Below are 18,465 nucleotides of genomic sequence, written 5' to 3'. Positions count from 1 at the left end.
CTGCCTTTTTTGTTGTGAGTGTGGTGGCCTTGCTCAGAGCTTTGAGTGCAGACTCCCGCAACCCAAGGTGAGCTTGCACACAAGAATTGGGAGCCTCAGTGTGTTAGTGAGGCTCTTGCATCATTCTTACAAGGGATTAGAAACAGCAAAGTGCCTGGTGGGCTTAATACTGAGTGCAACTGGGCAGGCAATTTACAGGAGATCAGCTCTGTGGCCTGAGTCATCTCCAGTGATGACCAGGGAGGGATTTTCTCCTTTAGCCACAGCATTAGCTTGATAGTTCTCACAGTACAAATTATAAGGTCATTTGCATTTATATTCCTGCTAATGATTACATGAAGAAATAATTTGTTTTCAGCACAACACTGTGCCTGCGCTTTCCCTCATGCTGTGAGGTCAGCACCTGTGTGTGATGGACCTGTGGCTTCCGCAGCAGGCAGCTGTGAGGTCCTGGATGGGGTTCTGCTCTCACCAGAGGGTCAAACAGTGGAGGAAATTGGGCAGTCTTCAGTTTTTGGCACTACCTGCACTGGGCTTGATTGAAGTTCCTCCTCTGGGGAGTGGGAAGCAGCCATATCCTCTGTCTCCTGTTGTCTGTCCTGCCTCTTGGGCTGCAGCGACCCTCTTCTCCCCTCTGCCTGTGCTGTCCCTCATGCCATGAGATCCCTGCCAAAAGCTTTTTCAAGCAGTGTAGTGAGTTGGTGCAGGGGAGATGTGCCAGCACCAGGAGCCTGTGGAGCCCCAGGATGGTGGCCAAGGTGTGTTTCCTGAGAGGGGAACAGAGATATCCCTCAGGGGACAATGGCCAAGGTGTGTTTCCTGAGAGGGGAACAGAGATATCCCTCAGCTGATAATGGCCCCTGTGCAGGAGCAGAGCTGGGGTCCCCCAAGGACAGCTGCATTTCAGGCTGATTTTAGGCAATTTTCTCTTACTTGATGCCCATATCAGCAGCCCTTGTTGTGAAATGAGAAGTCTCTCCTCCCCTGAGCCAGAGGTTTGCACAGGAACTGCCCAGGTTCCTCCCATCACTTTTCCCCAGAGGAGGTGACTTTTCTACATCCCGAAGCTGAGATACAACCAGAAGCTGAGATACAACCAGAAATTTCTCTTTTTTTAAATAAAAACCCAGCAGAAATCCAAACTGTGCAGGGTCAGGTTTACATTTTCCCTTCTAAGGCCCATCAGCAGTAGATGGGTGTTTCTAGCAGCCCCAGCTATCAAAGTGTTCTGCAAGGAAATATCCCTGGTGTTGATTTCAGGCTCAATGAACTCCAGCACATATTTGTGATTTTCCCCATTATGATGACATCAGGGTGGAAACACGAGGCTGGGGACTCGGTGACAGCAGGCAGCTTTCCTGCCACTGCTCATTTACTGCCTTTTTGAGAGCCAGATCCTAAACACTCGAGTATTAACATGATTTCAGCTCTTAAGTAAAACTAAAGAAGTCTTTTCATCTTCCCATTGAGTGACGAGCTCCTTAAGTAGATCACAAGCTTTCTGCTGCTTTGTCTGAGTGAGGAGAAAAACTTTAATTGTTCCCATCTTCTAGTGCAGGTATTGATTAATTAAATGTATTAGCAAAGATCTTGGCCTACTTTTTTGCACCATCAAACAAGTACTTAATGACTATATTACTATGAAAATGGCATTGCTTTAAAGCATTGCATTGGAGCCCCTTTGTACTTTGCTTTCATTTCTTTTTTTTTTATTTTTTTTTTCTTATCCCATTATGAACAATAAAGTTTCTCCTGTTAATATAACACAGAGGAAGGGAAGGGAGCTCTCAGCTGAGGGATCCCATCTGGACCAGGCTGAGCTGTGGCATTGGGATGTCCCCAGGCAGGGGGATGTGCTGCCAGCTGGGGAGGCTCTCTGCAAGTGCTGGCAGGTCAGGGAGCAAATGTTAGATGGTAAATCTGTATAATTTACTCTAATTTAGCATTTGGTGGGTAGAAATATGAATATGACTCACATGCTAAGAGGGAGAAGGCAGGTTTATGAGGAGCAGAACTAATAGGTCTGTGTGAGATAAAGAACACTGCCTCCCACCTCACTTAATCTCTTTCTTCCTTTGGGTCCCATTTGTAGAATCTCATTTATTTGCACTTTTATACCTACCTGTAGGTCTGCCTCCTTCCATCTCACAGCCCTGTGCTCACCAATGTGTATCAGAGAATACCAGAATGGTTTGGGTTGGAAGGGAGCTCAAAGCCCATCTAATGCCACCCCTGCCATGGCAGGGACACCTCCCACTGTCCCAGGCTGCTCCCAGCCCTGCCCAGCCTGGCCTTGGGCACTGCCAGGGATCCAGGGGCAGCCCCAGCTGCACTGGGCATCCATTCAGCCCCTCACCACCTTCATAGGGAAGAAATTTTTCCTAATTTCCTGTCTAAATCTACCCTCTTCCAGTAAAGCATCCCCTTAGCACATCCTACATCCTGCACAAAGGCTCTGTGTTTTGCACACTTGCTGAATGGAAAATCCCCATCAGTCTGCCCCAATTCACACTCACTGTCAGGGCTCCATAGTGCCATCAGGTTTGAAATGCATCTTCTCCTATTCTATCCAGGAGTTCTTGGAAGTCCTACCTTCTCCTGGTCTCCAAGTGCACCTGGAGTTGGTGCTGCTCAGCCTCTCCAGTTTGCACCTTGCCAGGCTGTGAGGTTGAACAAAATGCTTTCATTTTACAGCACCCTGAGCATTTGTACAAAGTTGTTAAGATCTGACACCAATTTGATGCTTTCAATCTTGATGTTTTTACCCCACCTGTCTTTGCCTGTACCTGCCAACGTGTGCCAGCCAGGCCAGCAACCAAAGCCAGGCAGGGCTTCACTGCCTGCAATGACAAAGCATTTCTTGCAGCAAAAAGAGTGTTATTGCAGAACACTTCATAAACTGTAAAACTGGAATTAAGGCTTACCATTTTATAGTACCAGCATTGGGAAGTCCCATGTCTATAACTAAAATATGTGCCACGGTGACAATAACACTTGGGTTTTATGCCATGCTGGAAGTTGAGGCGCAGAGAAATGAAATGAGAGCCCAACTGCCTTCAACACCAGGGGAAACCTGAAAATACACCCACAGCTGGCTGCTAGTCCACAGCTGCTGGGCCACACTCATACCTGGAATAAAATGCATATTAACAACCTCTGCAGATAGGGAGGCTGAGGGCTGTGCTGCACAGGAGTGACTCGGGTCCCATGTTTGGGTGGGAGGAGTGGAGAAACACAGCTGAGTTGCTTAAAATAGCCAGAAAAGGACCCTTAGTCCTTTCTTGCCTTGTTCCCTTCACATTCACAAATGTTCATCTCTGTCTCTCCTTTTTTTCCATCCTTCCTAGGGGCGATGACTGACAGATTAATATATGTCTAGCTACGTGTCTTAGAAATCAAAAGGAAGGTGCTGTCAGAATCGCTTGTCAGAAAATGAGATTAGGCACACTTGTCATTTGCTGAGGATTGCAGTCTTTCAGAGATAAGGTTGCATTTAATGAGTGTAAAAAGCCTCCTTGTGAAAAAGGGGGTGGTGCAGGAGAGAGAGAATGATTATTTTTCTGGTGTCAGCTGAGTGCTTTATCATATAACTTGATAGCGTGGCACCCTGGCAGGCACTGATAATGGCTGCTGGGGCTATTGCACCTCTTCAGCTGCTCTGCAGCTTCAAAAGTGATGACTTGTTACCTGCTTTTAAACTCCTCTTGGATGTGGAAACCCACTATCCTGGGGGAAAGAAGCAAAAGCATGTACAGTGTGTTTTAAAGAAAGACCTGTGAAAACACACAGCATAAAGGGAACGTGCTAAATGTATAGCCACTTTCCCCAGCAAACTAGAAAGAATACTCAGCGGGTTTCGGTGAAATATGGAACTTGTCTGACAAGTGAAGGATAACTAATGAGAAACAGAGCTGTATCCCACTGAAACCAATTGTGTTTTGTTATGGAAAATATTTATCAAGCCTTTTTTTTTTTTTTTCATTTGTTGGTTCTCCTAACAGTGCCTTAATAACTCCTCTTATGTATGTGATTCGGTTTGTCTCATATGCATCTCAGTTATTTAAATCTGCAGTGGGGTGGGTGGTTTTTGGTTATCAATTGGATATTATCATCTTGTACATGAATATTTTAGGTGAATGTTTCATTCATCAAAGTAATGGTCATTCTTTTGCCAAGTTAATGCCTTTGCATGGTTTAGAAGCTGGCTAAAGGTACAGATTTATTGTTCATAGTCTACTTTCTAAATACGAGCTGACAGTCAAAAATGGAATTTATCTGTTCAGCAGAAGAGCCCCTACATTAGCCATGTTTTTGCAACAGTATTTCTTGCCTTGGCACACCTCTTTGAAAATTATCCTTGGAAGAGGAGATTTCTGTCGTATATTCTTCTCATCAAATGAGATGTGATTTTCATTATTTTGCTTGAATGTTAGAAAATGAAAGAAATTACTTGATTGGTTTATGGTGCTGATTCAGCATTTTCTGGACTAAAAATGACCTGGACGACAGAATGGGATTACAGCACGCAATAATGGATGCTTTATTTGGTGATAAGAAAGTCTTTTCTCCTGACTGAGAAGAAGAGAATGAAAAATATTTCTCTTATTAGGTGATTCAGTACCCAGATATTGACAGACAAATTAATTTTAAATACTTCTTCAGTTGCAGAACGTGCTAGGAGGCAAAAATTAGGGAAGAATAATGGCCACAGCTTGAAAGTGGTGCATTTATGAAGTGCACAACAGAAGTGCTGGTGGATGGGGAAGAATTTATATTTTATCCTCTTACCCAGAGATAGGATCTTATGTTCCTGGTTAGACTGCAGGGTGGATAGCAGCTCAGAGCCCAGAGAGGTCTCCAGGAGCTACATCCAGCCAACCCATGCTCTATGGTCTCTTTAGTAACTCGGAATAAAAACCCCAGGAAGGGTTTTAGAGGAAGAGATAAAATGCAGGCATTTTCTGATGGAAAAGTTACAGCCAGGATTCCCACTCCTCGTGGTGGTTGAAGGGAAGGAAAGATGGCTGTGGTGTTCATCTGAAGGATTTCACATTGTTTGGAGAAGCCTGAGGGACAAATGGCTTCACACACGTCGGGCAGTTAGGATTTGACTTTGGTACAGTGCCTGGGTTCAGAAAATTATCCACCCTCCCCAGGTGTGCAAATCTGGGCTAAATTCTGTCCTCGGAAGCAGTGGAGACCACTTAGTATTTTATAGGGCCAAGCTGTAAGAATAGGGAAGAGAGAGCAGCCCTATTGTTCCCCGAGCCCCAGTTTTTATCTTTGTTTCCATTTGAAACCCTAATCATAAAACTGCCTGCAGAGCGGTTGCCTTGCTGTTCCTCTAAATGAGAATTCCAGCTTTTATGCTAATTCAGTTTCAGGTTTCTTTGAACCTGCAGTTTATGGGCCTCTGCTTAAAACTGCAATCTGTTCTGCATAAAAGAAGGGATTACAAAGGGGTTTAGTTTTGCAAATGCTGCAGAAAAATAAAAATAATAAAAAAGTTGCACTGTCATTAATATGTTCCTGCAGAAGTTTTCTGCTTTGTCAAATGAAAAGCATTACTTGCATGGGGATTTACCCATGATGGGTAAAAATCATGGATGAGCTCTGTTCCCTTGGAAAGGGGCATTTGCTGATTGTGTCCCCCTGTCCCCAGTGCCCTGTCCCTGCTGAGGGGACACTGAGGGAGCATCACTGCCATGCGATGTGTTGGTGCTCATCCTGGCTGCTCCCAGACATCCCCCTAGATCCAGCAGAACCTGCTCTCACCACCAGTTCCTCTTCCTGGCATCTCTCATGACCTTTTTAGGGCCACACCAGCGGTGATTTTGCTGTTGTTGAAGAGAACAAGTCCTTCTCCTGCACCTCTCACACTGCTGGAGTTTAAGCACCTTCTGAGTGGGACATCGTGCCGTGGCTTGCTGTTCACAGCCATAAAACTCTGCTGACAGCTCCCTAAATTCTTTTCTTGGGGAAAGGATCCTGCATCTCTTATCCAGCAATAGGCAAAATCTTGTATGTTTTCAAAGCATTATGGAGGGCTTTGTAAGGCACCGTAATCAAGCTCCAAAGTCAGATACCATGGTGTCTTCTGGGAAGGTTAGCAACTTAATGGAAACATAAATGTTTCCAGGCTTTGACAGAATAGCAAAGAATTGGAATATCCACTTTTCATGTTGCCAGGAAAAAAGCTGCAGAACCTTCCAGGTGAGGTGAGGTTTGCCATAAATAATTTAATCCAATATAATCTGCTGTAATTTCAATATTCGTTTGCTTCTTGTGCCAGAGATGGATAATTCTTCTTTGGACTTGCTCTATGACTTGGAAACCAATGTCTGCTTCCCTGCCTGCTGTCTGGGCAGCTTTAGGTCATTTTAATAAAATACTTGGATCTGAAAACCTCTTCCAGAGAGTGAAAGATCTTGAAATTACTTTTGATCCAAGTTCAATGCACTTCATTTGGCTGTTGTTGTGGCAGAAACAAATGTCGACGCTGACAGAGACCACAGACAGATGAAAAAAATTCTGGCAAGGTCCCACATAGATAAGAGACAGAAGGTTTCAAAAACCTATCCAGGCATAACCTAAAGCACAGGAAAGTATTGTCAGGAGGGGGGGAAGGTTGATGCAAAGGCATTGAAATCACTGCAGGGAGGAGGGGTCCCTTTGATTTAATTTGGCTTTGAGTGAATTTCTGAACTCCAAATTTCTCTTTCAGAATTGCACAATGCATTTTGTCCATGTGTAATTTTGTAGCAGGAAAACAGAGGTCCTCAATTTATCTCTAAGGCATGAATAATGAACATAATGAGGCCCAGAGCCCTGCCAATAAACCCTCACAGCCCCGGGGAGATGAGCAGGTAAATGCATTTCTGATTCTGTGTGTGCTGAGATTTCAGGTGTGGCATGTGGTTAACGTTGGAAAAATCCAGTACAGACAAGCCTGTTCTTTAATCCAGGGTAAATTTATCAAATTAAAGTGTTGTGATGAACCTGGGCTTTAATTAGATCTGTTCTTACCGTGTCAGGATGTGGAAAGTCTTGACCAAGGTGCTCATAGAATACATGAGCTGCCACACCTTGGTTCTGTGCATTTAATTGCTTGTTCAGGTATAGCCTCACCTCAGTCCATGGAGTCCCCAAGTGCTGATAGTACAGAGAACACTCTGCCAGCTTAGTGCCTTTATCAGTTTATTTTAGGTGGGACTGGAATCTGCACTCAGGCAACATCCATGGCCAATGGGCTGCAATGGCTTTTGGCCACTGCCCACTCTTGATTCCAGAGACCAGACCTGAAGTCATTTCTGTTTTGAAATAAAAACCACCTCTCTGATAGCACAGGATCATCTTTGCAGTATATATTTATTGGATGCAAATACCTATTTATTAGATGTAAAAACCTGTGAAAGTTTAACAGCCAAAACCCATGCTCAATTACAGTGTAGAAATGTGGGGATAACCTACTCAGCTGGACAGTCCTGGAGACCATATTGCTAATTGCCATACCAGGATCTGAGGTTGGCCACAATTCTTTAATTTTCCACTGGAGACCACTTGTCCCAGTTTCACCAAAGCATTCCCACCCTGGATCAGCCGTGGCACGAAAGCACAGTGGTGTCTGTGGCCCTGCTCTGACTCTGGAGCTGTGCTGGCTGTGCTCATCTCCTGTGAGGCATTATTGCTATCTGTACATCTTCCCACCCCGCTGTCCCAGCAGAAACCACCACAGCCAGTGGGACTGCACCTCAGATAAGAATCTTGGAGAAGCCACTGAAGGGGAAAACTTAAATGGATTCTTAAATGGATGATATGGTGATGGAATGAGGAACGAAGGGGAAATATTTCCATAAAATCCTGTAGTTTTGCACGGGTAACTGGTAGGCTTTCTTTCTTAATTATGGCACTGGTGCTTGTGAGGACAGTCAGATCCTGCTTCCCCCTTCCTGGCTCTGGTGTGGACAGTCAGATCCTGCTTCCCCCTTCCCCTCACATGCTGTGGGATTTGCTCAGGGCCACCAGAGCCACTGCAGCCCCTGCACCCTGTCACTGCTGGGGTGAGCTCAGAGCCACCTGGGTGCTCTGGGGCCAGGAGAAGGGCAGTCCCTCATCACCCCATGTCCCGAGGTGAGCTTGGAGCTGAGAGCCAGGACATAGATGAATCTTTCCAAGCTGCTGTTGGATCTTGGGCACATAACTATAATCCTGGCTCAGGTAAGGCTGAGCAGGCACACACAGCTCTTGCTCTGCACTCGTTTTCTGGCTGGTAAAGGTAGTTCCCATCTTTTCCTTAGGAGAATCACCTCCTCCAGGCTGAGCTCTGCCACGGGAGTTGGAGTGAATAGGACTTGTCAACCTTGTTTCTGAGGATTTAGCTCAAATTCAAGTGGAACCCACGGGAGTTTAATTCCATTAGCACTCCTAGCCCGGTATGGGATTGAAACCCATTTCCAGGTTTGAAATCTTGAAAACACTCCCTGGGCATGGTCTTGCAAGCCCGTAAATCCCCTCTTAGCACCTATCTCTTTCCCAGGAAACATCTCTCCGTATGCAGCTACTGTGCCAATGTGCATAACTGCCTCTCATCTTCCCAGGAAACATCATTTGGCTCCGAGTGCTGTGCTTCAGTGAATAATCATTTATATCATCACGTATCTGTGCGTTTATTTTCGCGGTGGCCATTACTAATGGTGTGCTGCACTTAAGGAAAACCTGCAGCGAGCGGGAAATCCACTGCCCGTTGACAATAATGTTCAGTGCTGGAAGTAGTCAGGCGAGTCTCTGCACGGGGGGCTCAGAGGGAAGGCAAAGCTCAGCGATCAGCCGGGGTCCTCGGCAGGCCACCCTGCCTGCAGCTGGGCACACTGGCTTTTCCCGCTTCAAAGAAAAAAAAATAAATAAATAGAAAGAAAATTAAATTTCCGTTAAAACCAAAAAATTGCTAAATGCAATACGATGTTTTCGATCGTGTTTTCATCCCGCGGAGCTCTAGCGAGTGATGTTCGTGTAGCTATCGCGACCGATGCTCGTGTGCGTGTGCCGCCATCCCGGGGCAGGGGGACTGTCCGGCTCCGCGGGTTGCTCGCTCCGCGCCGGGTGCAGCGGAGGAGCCGCTGCCGGAGGCTCGGCGGGCTGCTGGGGCCGGGGCAGGCGGAGGGAGCGCGGCTCCCGCGGAGCCTCCCCCGCCCGGCCGGGCCGCCCCCGCCGCGGGGACCCCGGCGGAGCGCGGGGCGGGGCCGGCGGAGGGCGGAGCCGGCGGGCGGCGGCGGCGGCTCCGGGAGCGGCGCGCAGTGCGGAGCGGAGCCGGGCGGGAGAGGGGTCCGGCCGGTGCCTGCAGCCGGGCCGGGCGGAGCAGAGCGGAGCAGAGCGGAGCGGAGCCCCGCGGGGATTACAGGCTTGCGAGGCTGTTTCGGCGGGGCCGGAGGAGCCGGGGCCGGGCCGCTGCCTCTCCCCCATGGAATTCACCTGAGCGCGGCCGCGACGGGAGGGACGGCGCCCGGCGGGAGCCCGCTTTGGCTCGGGAGAGGACGGGCATGACTTTTTAAGCAAAACAAAACCAATCAGCCCCCCAAACGCCCCGGCAAACAGCGGAAGAGAACCCAAAAAGCCGCGCGAAGGAAGGGACGCGCAGCCGCCGGCGCTGGAGCCGCGGAGGGAGGGAGGAGGCGCCGCGGCCGCACCGCCCCGCACCCGGAGGTGCCGCCGCTGTCCCCGGCCGCCGCTGCCGCACATGGTTTTCTTTGTCCTGCTGCCGCTTCTGTAGCGCCCGCTCCGCGCTCCCCGCCCGCCGCGCTCCGCTCGCTCCTGCCGGGAACCATCTTGCGGGAGCGGGGAAGGGGTCGGCGGCCCGGCGAGGATGCCCGCCCGGCGGCCGGCCCGCGGAGTCGCTTCCCCGCGCAGGATTAGTTGGGGTTTGGCCGCGGGACGCTGAGAGCCGCGCTGGATCGGAGTTGCCGCACTCGCCCGTCCCTCCCGCACCGCCATGAGCCGCGGGCCGGCCGCCCCGCGGAGCCCCCGGACAGCAGGTAACCACGGGCCGGGCTCGCTGCGGCTCCTGCGGCGGGAGGGAGCGGCCCCGGGCCCGGGCAGACCGGGCGGAGGGGGCGGCGGGGCCGCGCTGGCTCCGCGGGCAGGTGCGGGGCCGGTGCAAGTGCCGCGGCCGTGCCGTGCCAGCAGTGAGTCAGGCTGCGCTGTCTGGACAGGAAATATTTTAGTCATTCATCCCCTCGAACGGCAGCGCATTCCTTGGTGAGGGAAAAATACTCTTTGGGTAATTTTTTTTCTGTGTGGTTTGTTGGTTTGTTTTTTTTTCTTTAAGCCCAGGGATTGCTGAGTTGTTTCATTTCGCGGTGAAAAGGATTAAGCTGCGCTTGGTAACAAGGGGATTGGTAAGGGAAAACGGCCCAAGTGCGAGGAAGGGAACTGTGTGTCAGCAGCTCCGGCTCCGGGCAGGAGGAACCGAGGGGGCTCCTCGGGCACAGCACCTCGGATAACCCGGTGCTGTCCCCAAATGTTACGGTGCCAGCAGACAGTGCTCATCAGCTGCTCCAGTGAGACCTGGAAGATCGGGATAAAGGGGAGCGAAGGAAGAGTTGTTGGTGGAAGGGAAGGAGAGCCGAGCTCCTCTCCGCCGCTGGAGCATCCAGGTTCGGCCACATCGTACCCAGCGTGCACATAAAGGCACTTTGTTGTCTGCGCCGATCCCTGTCAGCACTGAGCGGGGTTTAGTCAGCATGCACAGGCACCGAATTTCATCCTTCTGGGGTAGTGCTGAGTTGTTGCGGCTTTTTGAATCAGTTGGGTTTTTTGTTCCTTTAGTGTTGTTGCGTGGTGTGACTGCCTGGCTGTGGGAAAATAATAGTTGTATGGGAATGGATACACTGCGTGTTCGCCTCTGTATCACCGATACATCACCCTAATTGCTATTTTGTATTTAAAACCGAATTTTTGTATAAGGAAACAGGCAGGCCAAGTTCATCTCACCGCTCCAGCCAGCGTTTGGGTTATTTTCTCGGTATCTCAGCGTGGTTGTTTCAAGTTGCTCTTCCATTCAGTTGTGTGTGGTCAGTAACGCAAAATGAGCTTCACTCTCGGACGAGCTTATTCTATGTAAAATAATTCCTTTTTTAGATGTATGTTATGTGGATAATGATCTGCTAGGTTGCTCCGGAGCAGTCCTTGGGCAGGCTGCGTTTCGTTCGAGGTGTGCCCCTTCCAGGTGGCACAGCCCTGTTTGTCACTGGGGTGTGCGACAGCACAGGAGAAGATTGCACCTGAAAAACCATGGCTTCGAAAACAATCTCTTGGTTTATGCTTGGCATTAAAGCAAACTTCTTAAAAAAGATGTTTTCCTCTTTGTAGCTTGGGAAAATCAAACGTGGAGCTTCCCTGTGCTGTTTGGTTTTGAAACAGTAAAATAAAGTAATAGCTGAAACTGTAAGAAGTTTGTTCGGTTTTTAAAATTGGATTTTCTTTCTAAAAAGGACTGGTTCAGTGAGTTTTTACTTCAGAGAAAAGCTGCATTTTAGAAGACAACAACAGCTGAAATTCACTGGGAAAGATTCTTTTTAAGCAGGCTGATTGGCAAGGGTAGGAAAGCATTGAGCCTCTTGTTGGAGTAACATTGGGCTGCTCTTTAAAGCACATGGCCCTCTTGATCTCTTCAATTTGTGCATTATTCACATATTTTCATTAATTTAGAGAAAGTCGTCACTGCTTAATAAATCCATCATTGGGTAATAAATCCAGTGTTTACAAGGTATTTAGTTGAGGCGAAATTGCACCAGCTCGGCTTTCAAATAAGCCAGCAGTAATCTTGTAAAATTTGTGTAGAAGTCTGAAAAAAAATACAGCTATTTTTAATAATTAATCATAGAAATCTTGTCTGTCACTAACTTGAGGGCAAACAAATTTTTTCAGTGTATTCCTACGCTGTGATGCACGGTCTGAGCCATGTCTCACTCATTTATCGGGAGTTTCGCATCCAAGTTTTTAGTGCAGTCGAGATAGTGAACATATTTGTTGATTGTCTGGTGATTTTTATCTGGTTTTGAATTGAGAAATTCCTTCCCTTTAACAACAAACCCCCACAGCCTGCTTTCCAGTGTTTGCAATTATTGTTCCTGAATCCAGCAAGAAAACAGTTTCTAGGGAAAAATTTAAATGTTTCTCAAGTGTTACATTTTAACCCTGTTTGCAGTGTTCTGCTCCTGAGCACGTTTTCCCTGTATTTTCCAAGAGCAGCCTGGTTCTCAGCAGGGCTGGTTTCAAAATTGAACAGCTCTGTGCTTTTTTGGGTGCTTTTTGTGGGAGAAGTTTGAGCTGTAGCTGCCTGTGTGTGTTTTGTGTGTGTTTGTGCCCAAACACAGCAGCACACAACAGCAGAAACTGAGTGTTTGGTGCTTTTGGTTTCAGGGTATTTGCAAAATGAACATTTTCAGAGTTCCTTTCCTGCCTGGTTTTGTGCCGTTGGAATTTCTGAAAGGGGGAGATCAATGGTTTTGTGTGAAACTGAAATAAAGCTTTTCAAATGGGTAGAGAGCTGAGCTGGCACCCTGGCATAGAAACAGCAGGAATAGACAAGCTACTAACACAGTATTAAGGGGAAAAACCTCTCTGGATAAAGGTGGCTTGATGAAAAAGAAAAGGTTTATTAGTTTACACAGTGAGGTGTCAAGAAGCAGTTATTCTGAGGAAGGCAGAGCTGACGTGGAAATATTCACTGATCCTGACACTCTTTCTTTTTCAAAGAGTTTGCAACAGCAATTTATGAAATTACTAACCTAAGTTATCAACGCTGCTTTGAAGGTGGTAAAAATCAAATGTTCACACAGCAGGGATCCCAAAAATACTTCAAAAATTAATTAAGAAATCTGCAGTTCTGGAAATTCCTGAGGCTGGGCTGTCTGGTTGGAAACCGTGACTCTTCTGCATCGCAGAATCAATGTCGGAATGTATTGGATAATGGCAGTACAAAGATACACTGTCTGTGCAGCTAATGTTGAAGAAAAACCCCATTTCTTTATGAAATAGAATCTTTCCAAAGAAATATCTGCACTGCAGGGCGGCGAAGCACAGCCAAACAGCACCACCTCATGGACACGGCCTCGGAGCCTCTGCTTCCAGCGTCCCTGGTTTTGTCTCCTGATTTGTTTCCCTAAAATACACACACCTCTGCCTGTGCATAAATACCCCGTGCCTTGGAAATCTATCACTGCTAGAAAATGTAACTTTTTTTTTTTCTTCTTTTTTTATTGGTCTTTCAGGCATCTGATGCCAGCTCTGAGAAACTGTTCAACGCTGTCACAAATAAAGGTAAGGCTGCAATTCACATCCCAAACAGATTTATTTTCCTTTTTTCCCCACACGTTTCTTTTCATGGCAATTTCAATGGGAGATGAAATGTAACTTGTCTTGCAGAAATGTCGCAATCAGCTTGTTAGTGCTTTTTATGTTTCTCTGGGTTTCAGACGTGTTCTGTATGCTTGGTAATTGCTTTGCTTAATATAAAATATAGGCTTTAAATAATGCATTGCCTGCCAGGTCAGAATTAATTTAAATAACAATATTAGGGAATAGTTTATTTTACAAATGGCTTTAATTTAAGCTCATTTAAATAACTGTAAGAGTTTTCAAAATGTTTTAACTTGATTGTTACTCATCAGCTCCATGATAGACGTGGAATTATGAATAGCCAATTTGCACTGCTGACAGTAATAACCAGCCAACGTTTAGTATTCACAGGATAATAGTCATAAACCATGGCTTACTGTGCTGTGTGCTTTCTGTGGAGTTAATAAATGATAGAGAGGGCCACATTTAAATATTCAGTATCCCATTAATTTCTTCCAAACAGCAATCCAAAGACAGAGCTGCTAATGATATAACAGCACATTAAGGGAAAGCTCGCCCTAAATCAGTGCCCGTGAGCTGCCGTGTGGAGCTGGGCCCTTGTTAGAAAGCTTTGGGGATCCTTTCCATGTAATTCCCCTTTTTGGTCTGGTTGGTGTTTTTGCAAGGAGGGTGGAGGGAGCAGCTCCAGGCGTGAGTTGCACAAACAAGTATAATTCAAAGCCTTGAGAACGTGGCTGGTTTTTACCCCAGCGTCCTGCTTTTCTCCGGCAGCACATGGGAAGTGCCTGGAGCAGGGTGAGCTTCTGGCTGTAAACCTGGCTTTTATCTGATGGGGTTTGGATCACTCTTGGCCTTACAAGAGGCAGATTTGACTGGTTTGAAATTCAGGTGTGTTCTGTTGGCCGGGTGTGGGTTTGCTCTGTATTTGCCCTGTGTGCTTCTCCCCGTGTTTGGTTTGTCACTCCAGTGAGTCATTCCAGTATTTCTCTGTGCTTTTCAATTCCACAAAGCTGGGATAGTTTAACTGGGGACAGAATGTGATCCCGTTACCTTTGGGATTCCCATGCTGATCCGCTGCTGCTTCTGAAGGCTTCTGCTGCATATTGAATTATACCTGGATTTAATTGCATTACAGATCCATAGTCCTGTTTTTCATGTATTAGCATCCTCTGGAAGTACAGTCTGGATTATTTCTGTGGTCTAACCAGGTTATCTCCGTTGGCAAGCTGATTTATCCTTTGTGATTAATGGCATTTACAAGTTCCCCAGGCCTCTCCGGAGGCTGAGAATAGGTGGCACAGCCATTAGAAGGGAAGAGCTTCGTGTCTGGAGTGACCCCAGGCCCCCAAACTACATGTGACTGCATCTTTATTTTGCTAATTTGCTGTAAAAAGCTTTGGCATTTGAGCAGCCCTTTCTTGGGGCTGGGCCAGGGCAGGAGAAGCCCGGTGAATCCACATTCCTTGTGCAGGCCTGTAACCAGGGTGAGGGGCTCCTCTCCTCCCCAGGAGGTGACTGATGAAGAGTAGGCCCCTCTTCCTCTTCCTTTGGTTTTCTTTTTTGACTCAAACACATTTCCCACATTCTTATTGCTGTTTACTTACGGAGCTTGATTCGTGGCATCCCTTTGGATGTGAATACCCATGCTTGACAGGGAGCCTTTTCTTCAGAGGTACTTTTCTTTGGTGATTTAGTTCCCTTGAAAGGATTAGGGTTTCTTTGTGTAGCCTAAAATCAACATGGGCTTTTCGAAGCTTTGCTTGGGAAACCGTACACAAATAAGCTTTTTAGTTGATGGTAGATTATTCCTTTGCCCCTTATTTCCATCAAAATGGCATCTTTCTTTTCTCCTCCTGAGTTTCCCCTTAAAGCCATATGCTAATTCCTGTTGGTAACATGAATGACAAGGGAGGAATCAATGCAAATCCAGGTGCGGCCAAACTAGGCTGGCTGGTATTTTCTTTTTTTTTTTTTTTTCCCCCTTACCCTCTTTTTTTCTTTTTTTCCACTGGGAGAAAGAGATTAAGGGGGAAAGAGAACGGAAAAAGCACAGGGGACAGTTTTGTCAAAGGGATTAGCATTCAGACTACAAAATATCAGGAAAAGAAGCTCAGAAAAGCTCCCCTGTTTGGAGATAATGTCAGTAATTGCTGGCAGGCAGGTGCTGGGCTCTCTGCCGGGGCTGGGGGGGCTGTTCCTGCTCTCAGTGCAGCCCTGGGGAGCTCTGAGTGCCCGGGGGCTGTCAGTTTGATAAATTCCGAGTTCAAGTTCCCTCTCCACAGCTCAGGCTGTTCGCTTCCAAGCCAGCTCTTCCCCACTGTGTTGTCCACGGCTGCTTTTGCCAAAAGCAATAAAAGTCACTCGTAAGAAAGGTCAGATTTGCATTGGGTAAATCATGATGAAAGCTGCCAGGCTGGGAGGGCTGGGCAGGCTGACAGCCTCCAGCCCTCTGTGTCCGTGGCCTCTCCTCTTGGGTGTCCCACAGCCACCCATGTCTCACACACTGCTTGGGTTTTTCTTGCCTTTAAAAAAAAAAAAATTAGTATTATTCCTAACTGAAGTAGCAGAAATTACACAAGTAATTTATCTACAGAGCAGGTAAAAATCCTGAAGCATTTTGCATCTCATATATACATTTTGTCCCCTTTCTGTCATTTCGTTGTGGACTTCAAGGCTTAAGATGTGCTCAGGCTCATGGAGTGATGGATTAGTGTGGATGTATAATGTGGAACAGTCCCTTCCTCAGAAACACTAAGAATTTAATAAATCCAGAGCCAAGTGAAATCACCCCAGCCCTCTCTAGAAGAGCTGGTAAAACCCCTTGAGGAGAAGTCTCTCAGCTCCCATTTAGGACTTGGCTGCCCTTGGAGCTGAATGGAGGGGTGCATCACTGAATCTAGAAGGGTTCTGCGAGCTGTGGGGGCAGCCAGTGGATGTTGGGGTCCCCTCAGGGCTGTGAGGCACCCCTGTCACCTCCATGCTGCCACCACTCCCAATGGTGTGCAGCAGGGCTGGGAATTTGGGAGGGATGGAGCTTGGTCCCTCAGAGCAGGAGCTCCTCAAGGAGAGGTCCCTGTTTGTGGATCAGAGCCCTGCATTCCTTGGCTCTGGCAGGAATACCCTGCAATGGTTAAATTACCCAGGGAGATGGCTCCCTTGGGAACCCAGGTGGCTGTGCAGGGAGGGGAGCACCCAGGGGTCTGGGCCTTGGTGGTGCTTGACAAAGGAGCTGTCAGTGCCTGAATAAATGAGCTGGGGAAGAGCTGGCAGAGGAGAGCATCCCCACCTGCAGCTCCTGCTCTCCCTCCCTCATTCCCTGTGGGATGGCCCTTCAGTTAGAATTGCTGCTCGTACTCTGTGTGTCACTGAAGGAGCAGAGCTGCCCCACACCCTGAGAGTTTCACCTCAGCACCATTAATCCCAGGCAAAGTACAGGGTTTGTTCATGAATTTTTGTAACATGACTTCTCAGCGTAATTAAATTCCATTATCTCTCAATAATTTAAATACACACATCTGAAGCTGCAGAGCAGGCAGCTCTTACTACAACTGTGTGGTTCATTTATGTTAACTCCCTCCTACATACCCTTGGAAAACAGCTTTTCCTGAAGGGAGAAATGAGTCCCAGAGTGGTGAAGTTTTCATTTGTGCTGTATATTGAAGTTTGGCTTTGATCAGAAGCACAATTGGGCTGTTAGAGCTTTTTATGTTCAAATTGTTTACAGGATGTTCATGTAAACTTTATGAATCCTTCTGCTGCGTGGCACCACCAGCTGTCAGGGAAATATTTATACTCTCAGCTGGAGGTAGATCAAGGCATCTGGGTTAGGAGGCTGCACTGGTGGCTGGAATACCAGTCAGATCAAGCCCTGGCTTTTTAGGTGCTTCTACAGCAATATCCTGCCCTAAAAAAAACCAGGCATGTTGTTGTTTCTCCCCTTGGCTGCTGCGGTGAAGCATTTCTTAAGGATCCTCTACAACATCTGTTTCTGTAAACAAGCAGGGAGCTGAAGCTGGCAATTCCTTCCCTGCTGATCCCTTTGCAGGAGATCCTTGGCTGTGGAGAGGTGCTCTCACTTGTGAATATCCCTGTGCGAATAAACCATGCCTGCGCGTATAAACCATCCCCTCGTGAATAAACCATCCCCTCGTGAATAAACCATCCCCTCGTGAATAAACCATCCCCACATGAATAAACCACCCCCATGTGAATAAACCATCCCCGCATGAATAAACCACGCCCACGCACATAAACCACGCCCACGCGAATAAACCACGCCCACGCGAATAAACCATCCCCACATGAATAAACCATCCCCACGGCTTCTCAGGGTGATGGAAGTGGATGCAGCACTCTGCAGGCAGCACATGTGCAGTGTTAATGTGCTCAGAGGGGCTGCCTCCGTCCTTTCCAGGGCCTGGAGGAATCCACAGAACATCCTCATTCACTTTTGGGGTGTATTCTCAGTCTCATGTGCAGTTTTTGGGATGGCTTCTCCCTGCTCCCTCTTCTCACTAAAATACCTCTTCCTGTCCTGCTCTTGGAGTTCTGGAGCAGCCCCAGCACTGCAGGGAGCTGGCCCCAGGCCAGCAAACCTCAGGGACTGCTGAATCATCCCTGGTTTTGTGGCAGTTTTGATGTGACCCCACAAGTAGCATCTCCTCCCCTTCCTGGTGGAGGCTTCCCTGGTGGCTTTGAGTCACTGCTTTGCTGGTGTTTTGTGGGTTTCAAATGCCTTTTCAGTATTTTCCATGTGGAAGTTCAGTGTCTCATTAGGGAGAGGCTGAGCACTGGAAAAAGCTGTGGGTTTGGGGAGGCTGGGTTTAGGATACCCCTGAGTTAGATGAGAAGAGCTGCTGGGTCACTTCACTCTTGACTTGTGAGTGGAGCAGAGAAAAAGGCCTATAAATGCCTTGCAGTGGTGCTTTGTTCTGCTGCACAATGAGCAAGGCAGCTGTTCTGTGCCAGGGAGGCTTCATCTGAGTAAGGAATTGATTCAGAACATCCCTTATGGCTGCACCTCCTCAGCACAAACCATCCCTCTCCAGTCCCACGCCTTCCATGCCCTCTCCTCCATGTGCTGCTGGTTTTTTGCTGGGCTGTGGCTGC

General features: G+C 47.6%; 1 protein-coding gene across 3 annotated transcripts in view; it reads left to right on the top strand.

Moving 5' to 3' along the window:
• AUTS2 (activator of transcription and developmental regulator AUTS2) overlaps positions 1–18,465 on the top strand; it is a 796,934-nt gene that overhangs the window by 712,090 nt on the left and 66,379 nt on the right. For all 3 annotated transcript variants that reach the window (XM_054287135.1, XM_054287134.1, XM_054287133.1), the window contains exon 6: positions 13,269–13,317. In XM_054287135.1, coding sequence (XP_054143110.1) covers positions 13,269–13,317 — 49 coding nt within the window. The remainder of the gene's footprint in view (positions 1–13,268; positions 13,318–18,465) is intronic.

This window comes from Melozone crissalis, unplaced genomic scaffold (genome assembly GCF_028551555.1).
Source record: "Melozone crissalis strain CALT ecotype California unplaced genomic scaffold, PUWL_Pcris_2 ptg000057l_1, whole genome shotgun sequence".
Lineage (NCBI taxonomy): Eukaryota > Metazoa > Chordata > Aves > Passeriformes > Passerellidae > Melozone > Melozone crissalis.
The sequence above is the reverse complement of the archived record's forward strand: the minus strand, read 5'-3'. Positions and strand labels throughout refer to the sequence as shown.